Below are 15,335 nucleotides of genomic sequence, written 5' to 3'. Positions count from 1 at the left end.
ATTACCAGATGACTTTACAGATGACATCTGAATTATTTCCAAAAGAATGAGTCGATGTTCCCTGGTCAGATAAGAAGGGAGGCAGGGAAATAACTTGAACACACCAGTCTGTATCAATCATTTCTACATTGTCATACTGAGGTTTTTTCAGGCTGATGTCATGTCGTTCATGACTGTGAAGATAGAGAAGGTAAATATTTATGAAGCCTATCCTAAGGACTTCTCAAGCCCTCAATTGTTATTATAAAACTTAGGATATATCAGAAGCTCTGATTATATTAAGAATACTGAGACAATTAAAACATCTACCTAGAAGCCAAACTGATAACTCACAGAACTTCCAGCTTTCTGGAACAGAGTAGCAACTGTTGCCATCCCATGGGTAGCCACCAACTATTTAGCAGTGTGATCTGGATTTGACTCTCTCAATGTTCTCATCTGTTACACAGGAGCATGGGACTAGTAGTCTTGCAAGTAATATCCATTTGTGAGGCTTTTGGGTGGGCAAAGAAGAATGTAAGCAGTTCTAAAAGAAAATAAATCACAGGAAAAGCCATATTTAGATATAAGTGAAAAGGCAGTGCAGTGGCACAGATAGGATATGGTTCAGGTATGTTTCCTCATCATTAACAAGGTTCCTAAGGAGTGTTTTGCTGGCCTCAAACAATTGTACATGAAGTCAGCAGCTTCTACAAATAAATGATACGATTAGCATTCATAGCAGCAAGAAGTAAACTTTTCAGTGTTTTTATATACATGCAAGTAGAAACCCATTACTGAGTGCATTAACACTAACATTTTAAGGTTTTTATGATGTATTGTTGAGGTTACTTTAATTTGATCTTTCATTTCTTTTTGAAAATTTTTTTTGTTTTTCTTCCTATATTGGATAGATGAATTTTTCCTTTTTTAAACTTAACTTGCTTAACTATGTTTACATAGTTGTACAAAAGGGTATGAAAGTTTCTTTTTTTTTTTTTTTTTTTTTTGGCCAGTCCTGGGCCTTGGACTCAGGGCCTGAGCACCACCCCTGGCTTCTTCCTGCTCAAGGCTAGCACTCTGCCACCTGAGCCACAGTGCCGCTTCTGGCCGTTTTCTGTATATGTGGTGCTGGGGAATCAAACCTAGGGCCTCGTGTATCCGAGGCAGGCACTCTTGCCACTAGGCTATATCCCCAGCCCTGAAAGTTTCTTAATGATGAAGTTGATTGTTCTTCAGCCAATTTACATTTACTTTTTATTTATTCAAATCAATTTTACTCGATGCTTAAACTTTCCTCTAGAAGTCTTTCTAATGTCTTGCATAATTCCATTAATTCAATCTATATTTTTTATTTATATAATTTTGTTGGTCATTTTTTCTAATTTAATTTGTATATGCTTGTTCTGGAAAAAAGGACAATATAATGTACAAGGCTTTGTAAGATAAAAAAATGTCAATTGAGGCTAAGGAATATGGAAAATAAGACAAAGAAAGAAAAGAAAAAGTTATCACCCACATACCAAAATTAATCTCACCAAATTTCATCCAAGTACAAATCTAAAACACTACGTGTAGTGATTCATTTCTGTAGTCTCTACCATCAGGAAGCAAAAACAGAAGGATTGAAAGTTCCCTGTGGAAGCCATGCTTGTCTACATAGCAAGACCCTGTCTCAGAACAAGGACAATAAAACAGAATGACCAAATAGTGCAATCAAAGGAGCTCTTGGTCTGGTGCTTAGTTGGAGGGAAAACAAAAAAGAGCATGCTTCATGTAAAAATAAGCAAATGAATGAATGAATGGAATACAAAAAAGATAACTCTATTAATGATCATGTTTGTCAGAGCGCTTAGTAATGCAACTCTACATAAAAATCAGCCAGGAGTTTTACTCCATTGTAATAAATTCACAAAGTTTTTACAGGAAAACAAAGGGTTTTTGTTGTTGCTGTTGTTGTTACTGTTTTGAGCTTTTTATTATCACTTAACTCAGAGATAGATATTTCTCTTTGGTCTTCCAAAAAAATTAATTAAGAAAAAAACTGGAGAAAATAATTAATATCTTTTCTTCAATAAATACAACAGTGCTTCAGATAGATACAATAATAATGTTGCACACACACACACAGACACACACACAAATTCTCATCACTTTACAGAGGATGTGAATTTTTGTACCTGAATTACTCTTGTTTTTTTTCTCATATTGAAAATAGTATTTATAGCCAAGTGCCAGTGGCTGATGCCTATAATCCTACTACTCATGAGGTTGAAATCTGAGGATCATGGTTCAAAGCTATATGAGACTCTTATCTCCAGTTAACCACTAGAAAACGAGGAATGGCACTGGGGCTCAAAGGGGTAAAGTGAAAAAGCTCAGGACAGCGCCTAAGCCCTGTGTTCAGTTGCCATGACCAATGAAAGAAAGAAAATAGTATTTATACAGACTATGTAGGATTCATAGTTTATTTAAAAAGCAAAATTATGAAGTTTTACAAGTAAAGAAATTATATCATTTATTTTTGCATGATTTACTCTTATAATTTTCTATTATTTGTTATAGTGTTCCCTTATAACCTACAACCTCACAAGAACAAAGCAGTAATTGATCTAACATTGTTTTAAACTTTCTTCTTTTTTTTTTTTTTTTTTTTTGGCCAGTCCTGGGCCTTGGACTCAGGGCCTGAGCACTGTCCCTGGCTTCTTCCCGCTCAAGGCTAGCACTCTGCCACTTGAGCCACAGCGCCGCTTCTGGCCGTTTTTTCTGTATATGTGGTGCTGGGGAATCGAACCTAGGGCCTCGTGTATCCGAGGCAGGCACTCTTGCCACTAGGCTATATCCCCAGCCCTGTTTTAAACTTTCAGTGAAACTTTTTTTATAGGGCAAGTATTAGAAAGCATATTGGTGACTTTATTTATATTCCCAAAGGTAGCTATAGTAAAAATTGAAAGACAGCAATTTAAATATATCCATTGTATTCATTGTGGCTTTGCTTTTTCACCAGAGTTCTTATCTTGTTCATTACCAAATTCAAAAGGTATTGACATTGTAATGTTTGCACAAAATTTAGAAGGATGGCAAACTTGCAGCTATATCAATAAGTAGGTAGGTAGATAATTGATGGGTAGATAAATTAGGGTATGATATGGTATGATATGATATGTATTTGGATCTCATAAGCAGATATAGTATTATTTCCTAAACATTATGGAACTTTTGTCTTCAAATGATTTATTATTTCTTAACTAGTAGAACTAAAATGCTAGACAAATGCTAAGCATAGGTGAAGTTATGTACACTTTTATTTTATGAAATTCATTTGTACCTATATTAGACAAAAACCTCAAAATTAGCTATATCTTTTAAGGAGTTCCTAATGGAGTCATGTTCAGACTTTAATACTATGCAGCTGTTTCCTACAAAGCATTATTCTGTAAGACACTAATAAAGTGACTTTGATGAAACTTGAGTAAGATGGAAAATGTAAATATTTATTTTATCCCTTTTCCAGTAGTTGAGGAAAAGGCTGGAAAAGATTAGGGAAAGGACTGTGTTCCCTTTTCAAGAATGTTTTGTGAGGTCTTAGATAACAAACAATATCAGATAAGGGTAATCCCCAGGGGTTGGGCAGACATTTTATACAAAGGAAAGTTCTATTAACATATTCAAGACAAAGTACTGTAACATTGTAAATGGTTTGAAAAATACACTTATTGAATTAGCTAAATCTGCACATCTAGAAAAGTATAAAATATGTTGGTAATTTTGAATGAAAAAACTCATTTCAGTTCATAGTATTTCCATCCATTCTATATAATAATTACCCTTTTACTAAAATAAATTAATGTTTGTTTAAACAATATTTAGATATTGTATAATGTTTGATAAAAATGCTTTTCTTTTTTTACATTAAGTAAAAAGACTTTATAGGTAACCAGTGATAGCACAGAATAACACTTAAGCCTTTGGGTATTGAAAAAAATATATTTAAGCCAAAGCTTAATACTTTTACATTTTGTTTTATAAAAACAAAAGGCAAAATATTGTTAAAAATTTTAAATATTAATGATCTTATACACTAGAAATGAGGCTTTTGAAAATAAATAATTAAATAGTTTAATTCTGTTAAGATAGTTAAGGTTAACAAAAAACGAGCATAACTTCCAAATAATATAATTATTCAGGCTAAGCACCTTTGCAAATAAGAGTTTATTATGGAAATTCTAGTAGACTTTTAACCACTGACATCATTGTATTATTTGAATTAGTCTCCTGGGACCAAAAGAAAAGGCACATAGCAATTTATAAATGGATCTTTCTCTCTTGTGTAACATTATATGTCCCATGGAAACACTAATTTTCTACTACTTCTCTTGTTAAAATGAAGCCTTGGGAGAACCTCATTGCTAACTATTAGTATTAAATTTTGAAATGAAGTAGTGAGATATGGCACTTCATACTCATCTTTTGTATTTCTTGTAAACATTTATTTTTACTGTATGCAACCTAAGGCAAAATTGTTATAGCTGTTTTATGAGAGTGAACTTCATATACAAAAGTCAAAATCGAACAAAAACTTAAACTAAGGATATTTTCTATTTGTAACATGAAAATATTGCATAGAACTTCTCAGTAATTGGTTTGCTAAGAAGTCTGAGACTGTGATTTGATAATTAGCACATGGCTTATATTGAAGGGGATAATGTATTCAGCTACTTCACTGGAGGTCTTATATCATAATGGGTTAAAGAGTGTTCTGATAGGAAAGGACTTAGTGCCTTAGCAAATCACATACCAGGCAATGTGAATTTTCCTGATTAGTTCCTCTCCTTTTGGTTTGCACTTAAGTAATAAAAAGTATAGCAGTTATGTCTGGAAAATAACAGAATGGGTGTGGTATTCCAATAGTGCTTCATATGGAAATGTGTTGTTTTTCTCCTGGCAATGTATTGGGAAGTCCATTTTCTTTTTCTTTTTCTTTTTTAAAAATTTTATTGTCAAGGTGATGTACAGAGAGGTTACAGTTACATAATACGGTAGTGAGTACATTTCTTGTCATATTTGTTACACCCTTCCTCATTTTTCTTTCCCTTCCATAGCTCAGATAAACATATACAATATCTAGTGTACCACAATCATATACAGTGACCACAGGGGTACACCATAGGAAATTCACCTAGTACATTAAACATAACGACAACAATAACATCCTCCCGTTTCCATCTCTTGGAGTTCATTTTGCTTAGCCTCATCTCATATAATCATGTACATAGCTGTTGAGCTATTGTGATCCTCTGATACGTCTATCCTACACATTTTTATGTTTACTTAGTAATTGTTTGGTATAAGAGACATAACGTAAAGTCACTGACCCAAAACATGTGGAAATACTATTTGAAAAGAAGTTTGTTACTTTACAAGATTTCTACTGCTCTCCCCCTCCCCCAAACATCCACATATCAGGGAGACCATGTCGCTTTGTTCTGTGTTCTAGGCTTGTCTCGCTCAACATTATTTGTTCAAGATCTGACCATTTCCCTGTGAGTGCCATTATTTTATCATTTCTAATTGCTGTGTTGAATTCCATTGTGTACAGATACCATCTTTTTTGGATCCATTCATCTGTAGTGGGGCATCTGGGTTGTTTCCATATTTTGGCTATTGTGAATTGTGTAGCAATAAACATGGAAGTACAGGTATATTTGTGGTATCCTGGATCTTCTTGTTCAGGATAGATGCTTAGGAGTGGTATGGCTGGGTCCTAGGTTATGTCTATGCTGAGTTTTTTGAGGAACCTCCACACTGTTCTCCAGCGTGGTTGTACTAATTTACATTCCCACCAACAGTGGAGACGTTTCTCTTTCTCTATATCCCCTCCAGCATTTGTTGTTGGGGAAGGCCATTTTCTATAATATGGTTATCTCTAATGCGGTGGTCTACTGCTTTCCCTTGTTCTTCTTGAGTTTCCTGTACCCAAGGCTAAATCTTCATTATGTGAAATAAGCAGGAAGGAAAATATCATAAGAATATTTATTTGGCCTTAACTGACTCAACTTTTATAATGTAATTTACTAAAATTCTTAGTGTAAGTCCATGAACTTGGAACATGTGAATAGTTATCTTGAACGATTTTTGTTTTACCAAGAATGACTAGTAATCAATATTAAAATCCAATTCATAAAAATATAATACAAAATGTATGCTCTATTGTTACAATGAATCAGCCACTTACAGAAAAATGACAATCTTAGAATGTATAATCTGATATATTAAACAAAATTATTCCTTTTATCTTTTTATAGCCAATTGGTGCTTTGAATCCCAAAAGAGCAGTGTTTTATGCAGAACGTTATGAAACATGGGAAGATGATCAAAGCCCTCCCTACCATTACAATACACATTATTCAACAGCAACATCTACCTTATCCTGGCTCGTTCGAATTGTGAGTACCTTCCTTGAATTACACTTTGTCTTTCATAGCGTAAAGTTTTTTTTATTTTAAATTTTATTGCAAAGGTAATATACAGAGGGGTCAGTTACATAAGTAAGGTAATGAGTACATTTCTTTTTGAACAGTGTTAACCCCCTCTCTCATTTTTCCCACCTTCTTTCCTGACTTCCCCTCCCCCATGTTGTAAAGATCATCACTGTTGCATTGGTTCACCCTTTGTCCTATTGTTTCTGTGATTTCCCTTCCCTTCCGCCAATCAGATAAACTTGCATACAAGAAAAAGGGTAAACAAATAAAAAACAGTGACAACAGGGAATAAACCAAAGGAATAAAAAGAAAGAAAGAAGAAATAACTTAAAACAACAGTACAATAGAAAAACCTCTTGTTTCCAGTTGTTGGAGTTAATTTCAATAAACGTCATTTTATATGGTCATATGCACAAAGCTAATAAGTTGCTGTGATCCTCTGCTAAGAATCTCCAAGACTTACTCTAGTTATTACAAATGAGGGAAACCATGCAACCTGTTTCTTTGGGTCTGATTTACTTCACTTAAGTTTTTCCAAGTCTTTTCATTCCCTTGTGAATGGAGCAGTGTCATTCTGGTGGAATAATAGAATTCCATGGTGTATATATAACACATTTTCTTGATCAATTCATCCAATGAGGGGCATGTGAGTTGATTGTATATCTTAGCTACAGTAAATAATGCTGCAATGAACATAGTTGTGCTGGTTGCTTTACCCTGGCTTTGTTTGTGGTCATTTGGGTAAATGCTCATGAGTGGGAATACTGGATTATAGGAAAGGTTTATGTTTTAGTCTTTTATGGAACCTCCATACTGATTTCCAGAGTGGTTGAACAAGTTTGCATTTCCACCAACAGCATCCCTGCCAGCATCAGTTATTATTAGTTTTCATGACAATGACCGTTGTAACTGGGGTGAGGGGAAATCTCAGTGTTTTGATTTGCATTTCTTTTATGGCTAGAGATATTGAACATTTCTTCATGTGTCTATTGGCCATTCTTTATAGCACCAAGTTTTTAACACAGTAAGTTGAGTAAACATTAGCTTTACTTGGTATTGATTTTAAAGATTAAAGAAGCAAAGTTGAAATGAAAGATTCCACAGTCTTCTGAAAACTGAATCTATTGGTTTTGGTTTTGGTTTGGTTTGGTTTGGTTTTTTGGCAGTACTAGGATTTAAACGCAGGGCCTCATACTTGCTAGGCAGTTACAAATGCTCTGCCACTTAGCCATATTTCCAATCTTTTTATTGTCATTGCTTTTGGAGACTGGGTTTCCATATGTAACCCAGGTCAGTCTTGAACTTGAGATTCTCTTGCCTCAGCCTCCCAAGTGCTCAGATTTCATGTAAATACCACTAGTCGTGACTTTCAATCTTTAAAAAAAAATAATGAGTTTTCTTATACACATAATTAGACTATGAAGATAATTTATTGTGAGCTTCTTAAACCTTAGCCAGTTTTGTGTGTGTGTGTGTGTGTGTGTGTGTGTGTGTGTGTGTAAGGAGGAAGAGTAGGGTTGTATCTATCACTATAGAATGCTATTATAGCATTCATCCTGAGTTCAATCCCCAGTGTGCACACCTACATTACTACTAAAGCTTTTTAACAAGTCTCTTTTGTCCAGTCTAGTAGTTAGAAGCAGCCATTAGAGTCATTGGTCTGATATCATTTCTGTTTTTCTTTACCTTTCTATTCTTTTTGTTTCCTTCCTTCCTTTCTTCTTACCTTCTTTCCTTCTTTCCTTCTTTAAGGAACTGAAGAGTAAGTACTGTGGAATGCTCAATTAGTAATGTTTTTTCCTTACCAAGATATACTTGAGATCTCTGTGGTATAAAGCTGAAATACCTCAGAAACATAATGGTAAAGCATCCTACATAAAAGCACATTTCTTCAGAGATCTTATTTTATGCATTTCTTACTTTGTGCTATGCCTAAAGGCCAGGTTTAGTTTGAAGCTCTTCCTCAAGTGTTCTATTTGCACTCTACTCAGATTTCCATTGCAGAAATATATGCCTCAGATACCCACTTAAAATGAGGAAAAGTTTATTTTAGTTCATGATATCAGTGATAAAGCAGTGCATCATGATGATGGAAGCATGTGCTGGATGAGGCTGCTCAGTTCATGGCTGCCTGGAGGGAGGAGGGAGGAAGGGAAGAAAGGAGTGAGAGAGCTTGGGCCAATAATATACCTACAGAAGCATGCCCCAGCTTGACCTCCTTCCTCCAACTAGATCCAACAGTAATGAGTCTATCACCCTCAATAATACCACAGACTGGAAAACAACCCTTGAGCACATGACATTTTGGGAACATTTTAAATCTACACCATAATACCATTATGGGGAGAAATTAAATTGAGTATATATATATGTGTGTGTGTGTATATATGTATACATACACATACAAACATATGTATGCACTACTTGAAAACCACTAATGGGTGGCTAAAATTACTGTTATTAAAAATAAATTTTCAGAATTAAGATATAATTTAATTGAACATGGTGTTTTTGTCATTTTATAATCCTATACTAATGTAAATTAATGAGGTTTATATTACAAATCTATTGAGACCAATTCCAAATTTGACTTTCAAATTAACTCTGACATGATTAAAAGTAAAGACATAAAACTATTATTTCTTTCCTTAAAAACAAAAATGTAAAGTTAGTTTAATTTGTCTAAAGATTCAGCTTAATTATGTGACAGTGGATTCTTTCATTTAGGGGTTAGAAAATTGATTTTTTTTATTCTAACACTGTTAAAGTATTAGCAGTTCTATTTCTCTATTTTCTGTTAATTAGATTTCTGTCCATACCTGTCTATCACTATAAACCTATCAGAATGGAGCACTGTTATTTTACAAGTGGTAATAGTATTACTTTGAGAGGGAGGAAAATACTTCACATTCAAACAAAAGAGAAAGGCTTTCTAAATTACAGACATTCAGAGAGTTTACAACATCTATTCTGCAGTTGCAGCCATAGGTCAAAACTAAACAAAGAGATGCTGGAATTTTCATCAAGATTTGAAAGAGAATATTTTCTTTACCATGGACATAAAATATCCTCTATATTGATTTGTGCTCAGAAATAGACAAAGAGACTGATGAGTTAGATTCTCTGATCCCCAAATACCGAACCATAAAAGTAAATTTCTAATCATTACCACCACCATGAGAAATGACTTACTAGCTTTCAAAAACTATAAACAAAGAAGAAAAGCTGTTAGAGGAAGAGAGAAACAATGTCAGCAATGTTGAAGTTCTGTTTGCTGCTTGGGATTTACTCTAGAAGCTAAGAAAAGATCTGCCTAGGTTGAATGAAGCAGCCTGTGAGAAACACATCTTAAGCTACAAAATCTATTTGGGTTATCACTTAGTCCATATATAACTCACAGAAGGACCTTAAACATTGAAGAGATGGAATTCTTCAGAAAACATTACCACCAAGATTTTTACCCTAGAGTCTCTGTGTGATCATCCTTCCATAGTGAGCCACCACTGTGGAGAGACTGGTATCTTCTCTCAGGTAGTTAGGTACTTTGTGTGTGGAAAAGAGATTCTAGAGCCATTTCTTGGAGTAAAAAAAAGTCAACTGCATTCTCTTGATGTTTAACCAAGAATCATATGTGGTAGATGATTTTCTATGCTTTTTTTTTTTGGCAGTCCTGGGCCTTGGACTCAGGGCCTGAGCACTGTCCCTGGCTTCTTTTTGCTCAAAGCTAGCACTCTGCCACTTGAGTCACAGCACCACTTCTGGCCATTTTCTGTATATGTGGTGCTGGGGAATTGAACCCAGGGCTTCATGTATATGAGGCAAACACTCTTGCCAGTAGGCCATATCCCTAGCCCTTCTTTGCTTTTTAATGTTGACCAGTTTGTCAAACCTGGAGCCAAATTTATAAGACTTGAGTATGAATCCACAAAAAAAAAAAAAAACCTCATGTTCTCAACTACTTGACTTAAGTTAACTCTCCTATCCTGAATAAACACTGTCAAGTCATAAACAATTATGCACCCTGCAGTTATTTTTCCAGTGAAATAGAATAGGAACTTACATCTCTGCAGGAGTCTGACAGAACATTCTATATACATTTATTCTACATACAGCAGGGCTGTACACAGAAATAAAATTGCAAGTTGGTTTATATAATTTAACATAGAGTTTCTACTGTTTTAAAGGGAAAAGAAACAGGTGAAATTGCTTTTAATAAGTAACTTGTGAACTCTATATATCCAAAAGGTTATCATATGAATTGATACAAAAATTGATACCTTTTGCATTTTATTCTAAGTCTTCAAACTACAAAGGATATTTTTCATTTACAGCACATCTGTATTTGACATAGTATCATTTCAAGACCTTATTATATATCTTGTGGCTATTGTCCACTGTATCAGAGAAAATAGCTCTGTAGAGTTACTTTTATGGGAACTCATGTAGCCCAAACATCTTATGTCATGCTGTTATAAACTGAAGTATTGATTTAATAGCAAACTGAGTGTTTAACCTAATGGCCCAGGGAATTGTGATTTCCTCTCAGCCCAAGGAGTTTATGAAGTAGAAAATGCATTAGAAGTTTTGTCACTAAAAACTTGTTCATAAAATATAATAAAAATTAAAGCTGTTCAAGCCTGTAGACCTAGTCATTAAACTCAATATTAGTTTCAGTCAATATACCAAGTCTAGCTATGATAATTGCATAAAATGCTAATTAACTATGGTATAACTTCATTACTTGAGAGTCAAAATATTCCTTTAGACAAACTACCAGTGAAATTACTTGTCTAATTGACAAAGCTCTGGAAAGTTTTTGTTCTTGATAATTGTTTGATAAATGATGAATAAGCTATCATATCATACCAGGAATTTATTTATAGAATAACTAATATAAAAAGAAACATTTTACTTTAATTGTTTTACTCTAGTGCCTTATCTTGTACACATGACATCCACCTTGAGTATTTGTCTTACTGACATTTCAGCCCACAGTACCCTATTCATTTTCCAGTCCAGTGTACTCAGGCCCCCTACTCAAAAAACTCATTTATTAGGCATTTAATAATAATTTTAAGAAGTTAAATACATGGTATTTTAAGTTATTTTGTAAAATACATTGTTGATAATTTAGAACTTCTAAAAAATAAATTATGGAGCTTTCTCAAAATTTACCCTATAGCCCATTTAAACCATAATGACTTTAAAAATGTATATTTATAATAGAAGTAATAGAAACAGTTTTGTAAGTGTTGTAATTAAAAGCAAAAGGAAATTCCACTAAGTAAATATTTCTGCCATGTTTATTTTGAATGTTGATGCTTAAGAGCAGTGCACATTTTGCTTAGGGAGAGATGAGGAATAGTCAACTTAGAATGCATAGGAGGCTCAGAGGTAAATTAATTCTTTAGGAGATTCTGAAAGATACTTACAGGGTCTTTCAAAGAAATGAGATGAGAAAATTTCCTGAGTAAAGACTAGTAGAATTAGCATTTCCTGTATTGGTGTGAATGTAACCCGAATAATTATAACTAGTTTGGAAGATCAGTGAGGATGAACTGAGATATCACAGTGAGCAGTAGCACAGAAAGGTGTATTTTATAACTTAGTTCCCTTTCCTAGGTTTTGGCTTCTAAATGAAGTGAAGAAAAGGCAAAGGAGATAACTACAAAGAGAAATTTATAAACAAGATTTTTGAAAGTACTAAGCAAAAAAAAATCACAGAAAATGGAATTAGACAAAGAGGATAATGAGATGAAGGAACAGAACAAGGATTTTGGGTTACTCAGGGTAGAATTAACTGATGTACCCAAGAAGTGTGCTTAGTGCCCCTAGAGGAAACTAATGGATATGATAGAATAGAGAAGGACAACGTTTTCCAGAACAGGCCAACTGAGTCTGTGTTTCTATCCCTAAGAAAGGTCTAGAACATATGGAATGAGTTTTGTAAATTAGAAGGAAGTCTGCCATTGGCCACTGATATTGTCAAGACCTGACCTGAAAAGTTTAAAAGCTAAGGAGTCTGCTTCACTTCCCTTAATATGATTTTTTTTCCAAGTCTTTCCATTTCCTTACAAATAGGGTGAGCTAGACCCAAAGAAACATAGATTTCATGGTTGACCTCATTGGTAATAATTGGTGTATGTGTAGGATATTCCTAGTAGAAGATCACAATAGTTCAATAGCTTTATAAATATGATCATTTAAGATGATGCTAAGTGAAATGAACTCCAAGAAAGAAACAAGAGGTTTTTCATTGTTGTTGTTGTTATAATTAATGTACTATGTGAAATTTAAAAACAAAACTAATGCATCAGTACTTTAATTACTTGAAATTTAATTTAATACTTATTCACTTATACATCGTAACCACCAAGCTGAAAGCTTTTCTGTCATAATGGGAAAATAATGGCTCATTCAACCCATCAGATGAACAGACATAAAAGCACCTTGAATTTCACATAGCACTTGGTCTTCTGTGTTAGGCATGAGTTGAATTTTTAAAAAAAAGGTTTTTGAACTATGCCTTCAAGGTATTAGGGAAACACGTGGAAAAAAGTAATCTCCACAGTAATCAGAGCTTAACAGATCAATACTCACTTATAAACAAATAGGTTATCAATTTCTATTAGTGCTCTACTGCTGTAGCCACTGGAGGCCTTCAGGAATAATGAGAAAATATGTCAGTAATGCAGAATGTGGCCCTGAGGCAGTTGTTAATCAGATCTTTTTAAAAGTTACTTAAGACAGTGAATTTTGGAATTCTTCAATATTTCTTACAAGGCATATCACCAGATTTATAAAACTTGTGTTCAGAAATAAAAATCAAGCTTCAATATAGGTCTTCTTTTCACTCTGCCAATCAGTGCTGTTCTTACAATGCCTATGTTAAGAGTTAAAAGTGAGCCAGACCCAAAGAAACATGGACTCTATGGCCTTCCTTATTGGGAATAATTAGTACAGGTTTAGGCAAGCCATAGCAGAGCATCACAAGGCCCAATAGCTATACCCTTATGAACACATAAGATGATGCTAAGTGAAATGAACTCCATGTTAGGGAAACAATTGTTATATCACAGTTGTAACTACTTTCAACGTCCTATGTGTATGTGTAGTTTCTATTATTGATGATGTTCTTGTATCACCTTCCTGTGGTTGTACCTACACTATCTCTGTAATCTTATCTGAGTATATTGGAAACCGTGTTTACTGGTACTGGAAGTAGGAAATTCAAAGGGAATACCAAATTTGAGAGACACAGGGTAAAAAAAAGAGAAACAACTACAAAAGCAATACTTGCAAAACTGTTTGGTGTAAGTGAACTGAACACCTGGGGGGGTGGGAAGGAAAGGGGGGGAGGGAGGGGGGCATGAGGGACAAGGTAACAAACAGTACAAGAAATGTATCCAATGCCTAATGTATGAAACTGTAACCTCTCTGTACATCAGTTTGATAATAAAAATTTGAAAAAAAAGAGTTAAAAATGAAAAAAGATTTCATAATGGAGGATGAGAATGAGATAGGAATCAGCTTCTAGTTGCTGATGACAAGGAAGTCTTTTAAAAACACAGAGACAAGTCTGATCCTTTGAATTAATCTCTGCCTACCACCTACCTACACAGGAAGAGATGAATGACTTGCATCCTAGACTAATAAAGAGCTCTTGGTCAAACTTCTTGTGCATAAGAACTGAAAAGAAAAAGTATGCCCTTACTCTCTCACCCTCATGTATCCTCATCGCTCAAGTATAATTCAGTGAATTCTGAGCTGGGCACTGTCCCTGAGCTACTTCTGCTCAAAGTTGACCCTCTACCACTTGATTCACAGTGCCACTTCTGGTTTTTTCTGAGTAGTGTGTTGGAGGTAAAAGACTTTCCTGCCTGGGATAGCTTTGAACCATCATCCTCAGATCTCACCCTCCGGAGTAGCTAGGATTACAGACATGAGTCACTGGCACCCAGTTTAACAGACATTTTTGAAACACTAAGAGCCATGCTCCAGGCTTGGTGCATGGATACAGAGGAGAATAAGATGTGAGGAACTGAGTCTTTCAAAGGAGCCCAGGGGTCTGGCAGCCTGGTGGGGAACCGAGAATTAAATATGTGACCTGGCGCAGAATGCTGGGTCATTTTCTAGCTCTGTGTCAAAAAAGATACATCAAGCTTTCCCTGTATTATTTTATGTAATCTCATCTAAGCCCCACAATTATCCCTAAGGTATTGTAAGTCCCAGTTTACATCGATGAAGAGAGGTATATTACTTGACACAGTTATTTAAGATAAAGCAACTTACCCAAGACAGAAAAATAGTTCTACCAAATTTATATCCGTCTTACTTTATTCATTTTATCGCTACTTTTTTAGAATGTTGGTGTTCAAATTTTGATTAGTTTAATTTAGTGACCATATATGCTATATTAACTACTGATTTTTCATAATGAATTAAAAGTCTGCAAAACAAATTAGTGAAAAGCACCCCATAAATATTTTATCCTAATCTAATTTTGGTGGCATCGATTTGTCTCTCGTATATCCCTTAAAAATCTGAAATAAAAGTATAAGTGAAACAATAATAATGCCTCCCATCCTGCTGTATTGTTGTATCATTCTGTCATCACACTTTCTTTCATCCTATGCTAACCATGAAATGCTGGTAACACATTACAAACTCATAAAATGGATGATATTCAGGAACCCTAAACTTCACATGATATTGAGAATGACAAATACTTGTAGTTATTGCCCAGTACTTCTTGAAATTAGTGGAAAATAAAAGAGTTTGAAAGGAAAAGCTATGTTTAATGCACTTAAAAGGATGAAGAGGCAGTATATATTATTGACAAGTATTTAAGAAAATATTGTGTAGCTTATTAGC

At 34.5% G+C, this 15,335-nt stretch overlaps 1 protein-coding gene across 12 annotated transcripts in view; it reads left to right on the top strand.

Annotated features, from left to right (window-relative positions):
* The window catches only part of Nbea (neurobeachin), a 525,681-nt gene that overhangs the window by 441,327 nt on the left and 69,019 nt on the right, over window positions 1–15,335 (top strand). For all 12 annotated transcript variants that reach the window (XM_048341508.1, XM_048341507.1, XM_048341505.1 and 9 more), the window contains one exon: window positions 6,285–6,425. In XM_048341508.1, the coding sequence (XP_048197465.1) occupies window positions 6,285–6,425 (141 nt within the window). The remainder of the gene's footprint in view (window positions 1–6,284; window positions 6,426–15,335) is intronic.

This window comes from Perognathus longimembris, chromosome 3 (genome assembly GCF_023159225.1).
Source record: "Perognathus longimembris pacificus isolate PPM17 chromosome 3, ASM2315922v1, whole genome shotgun sequence".
Lineage (NCBI taxonomy): Eukaryota > Metazoa > Chordata > Mammalia > Rodentia > Heteromyidae > Perognathus > Perognathus longimembris.
The sequence above is the reverse complement of the archived record's forward strand: the minus strand, read 5'-3'. Positions and strand labels throughout refer to the sequence as shown.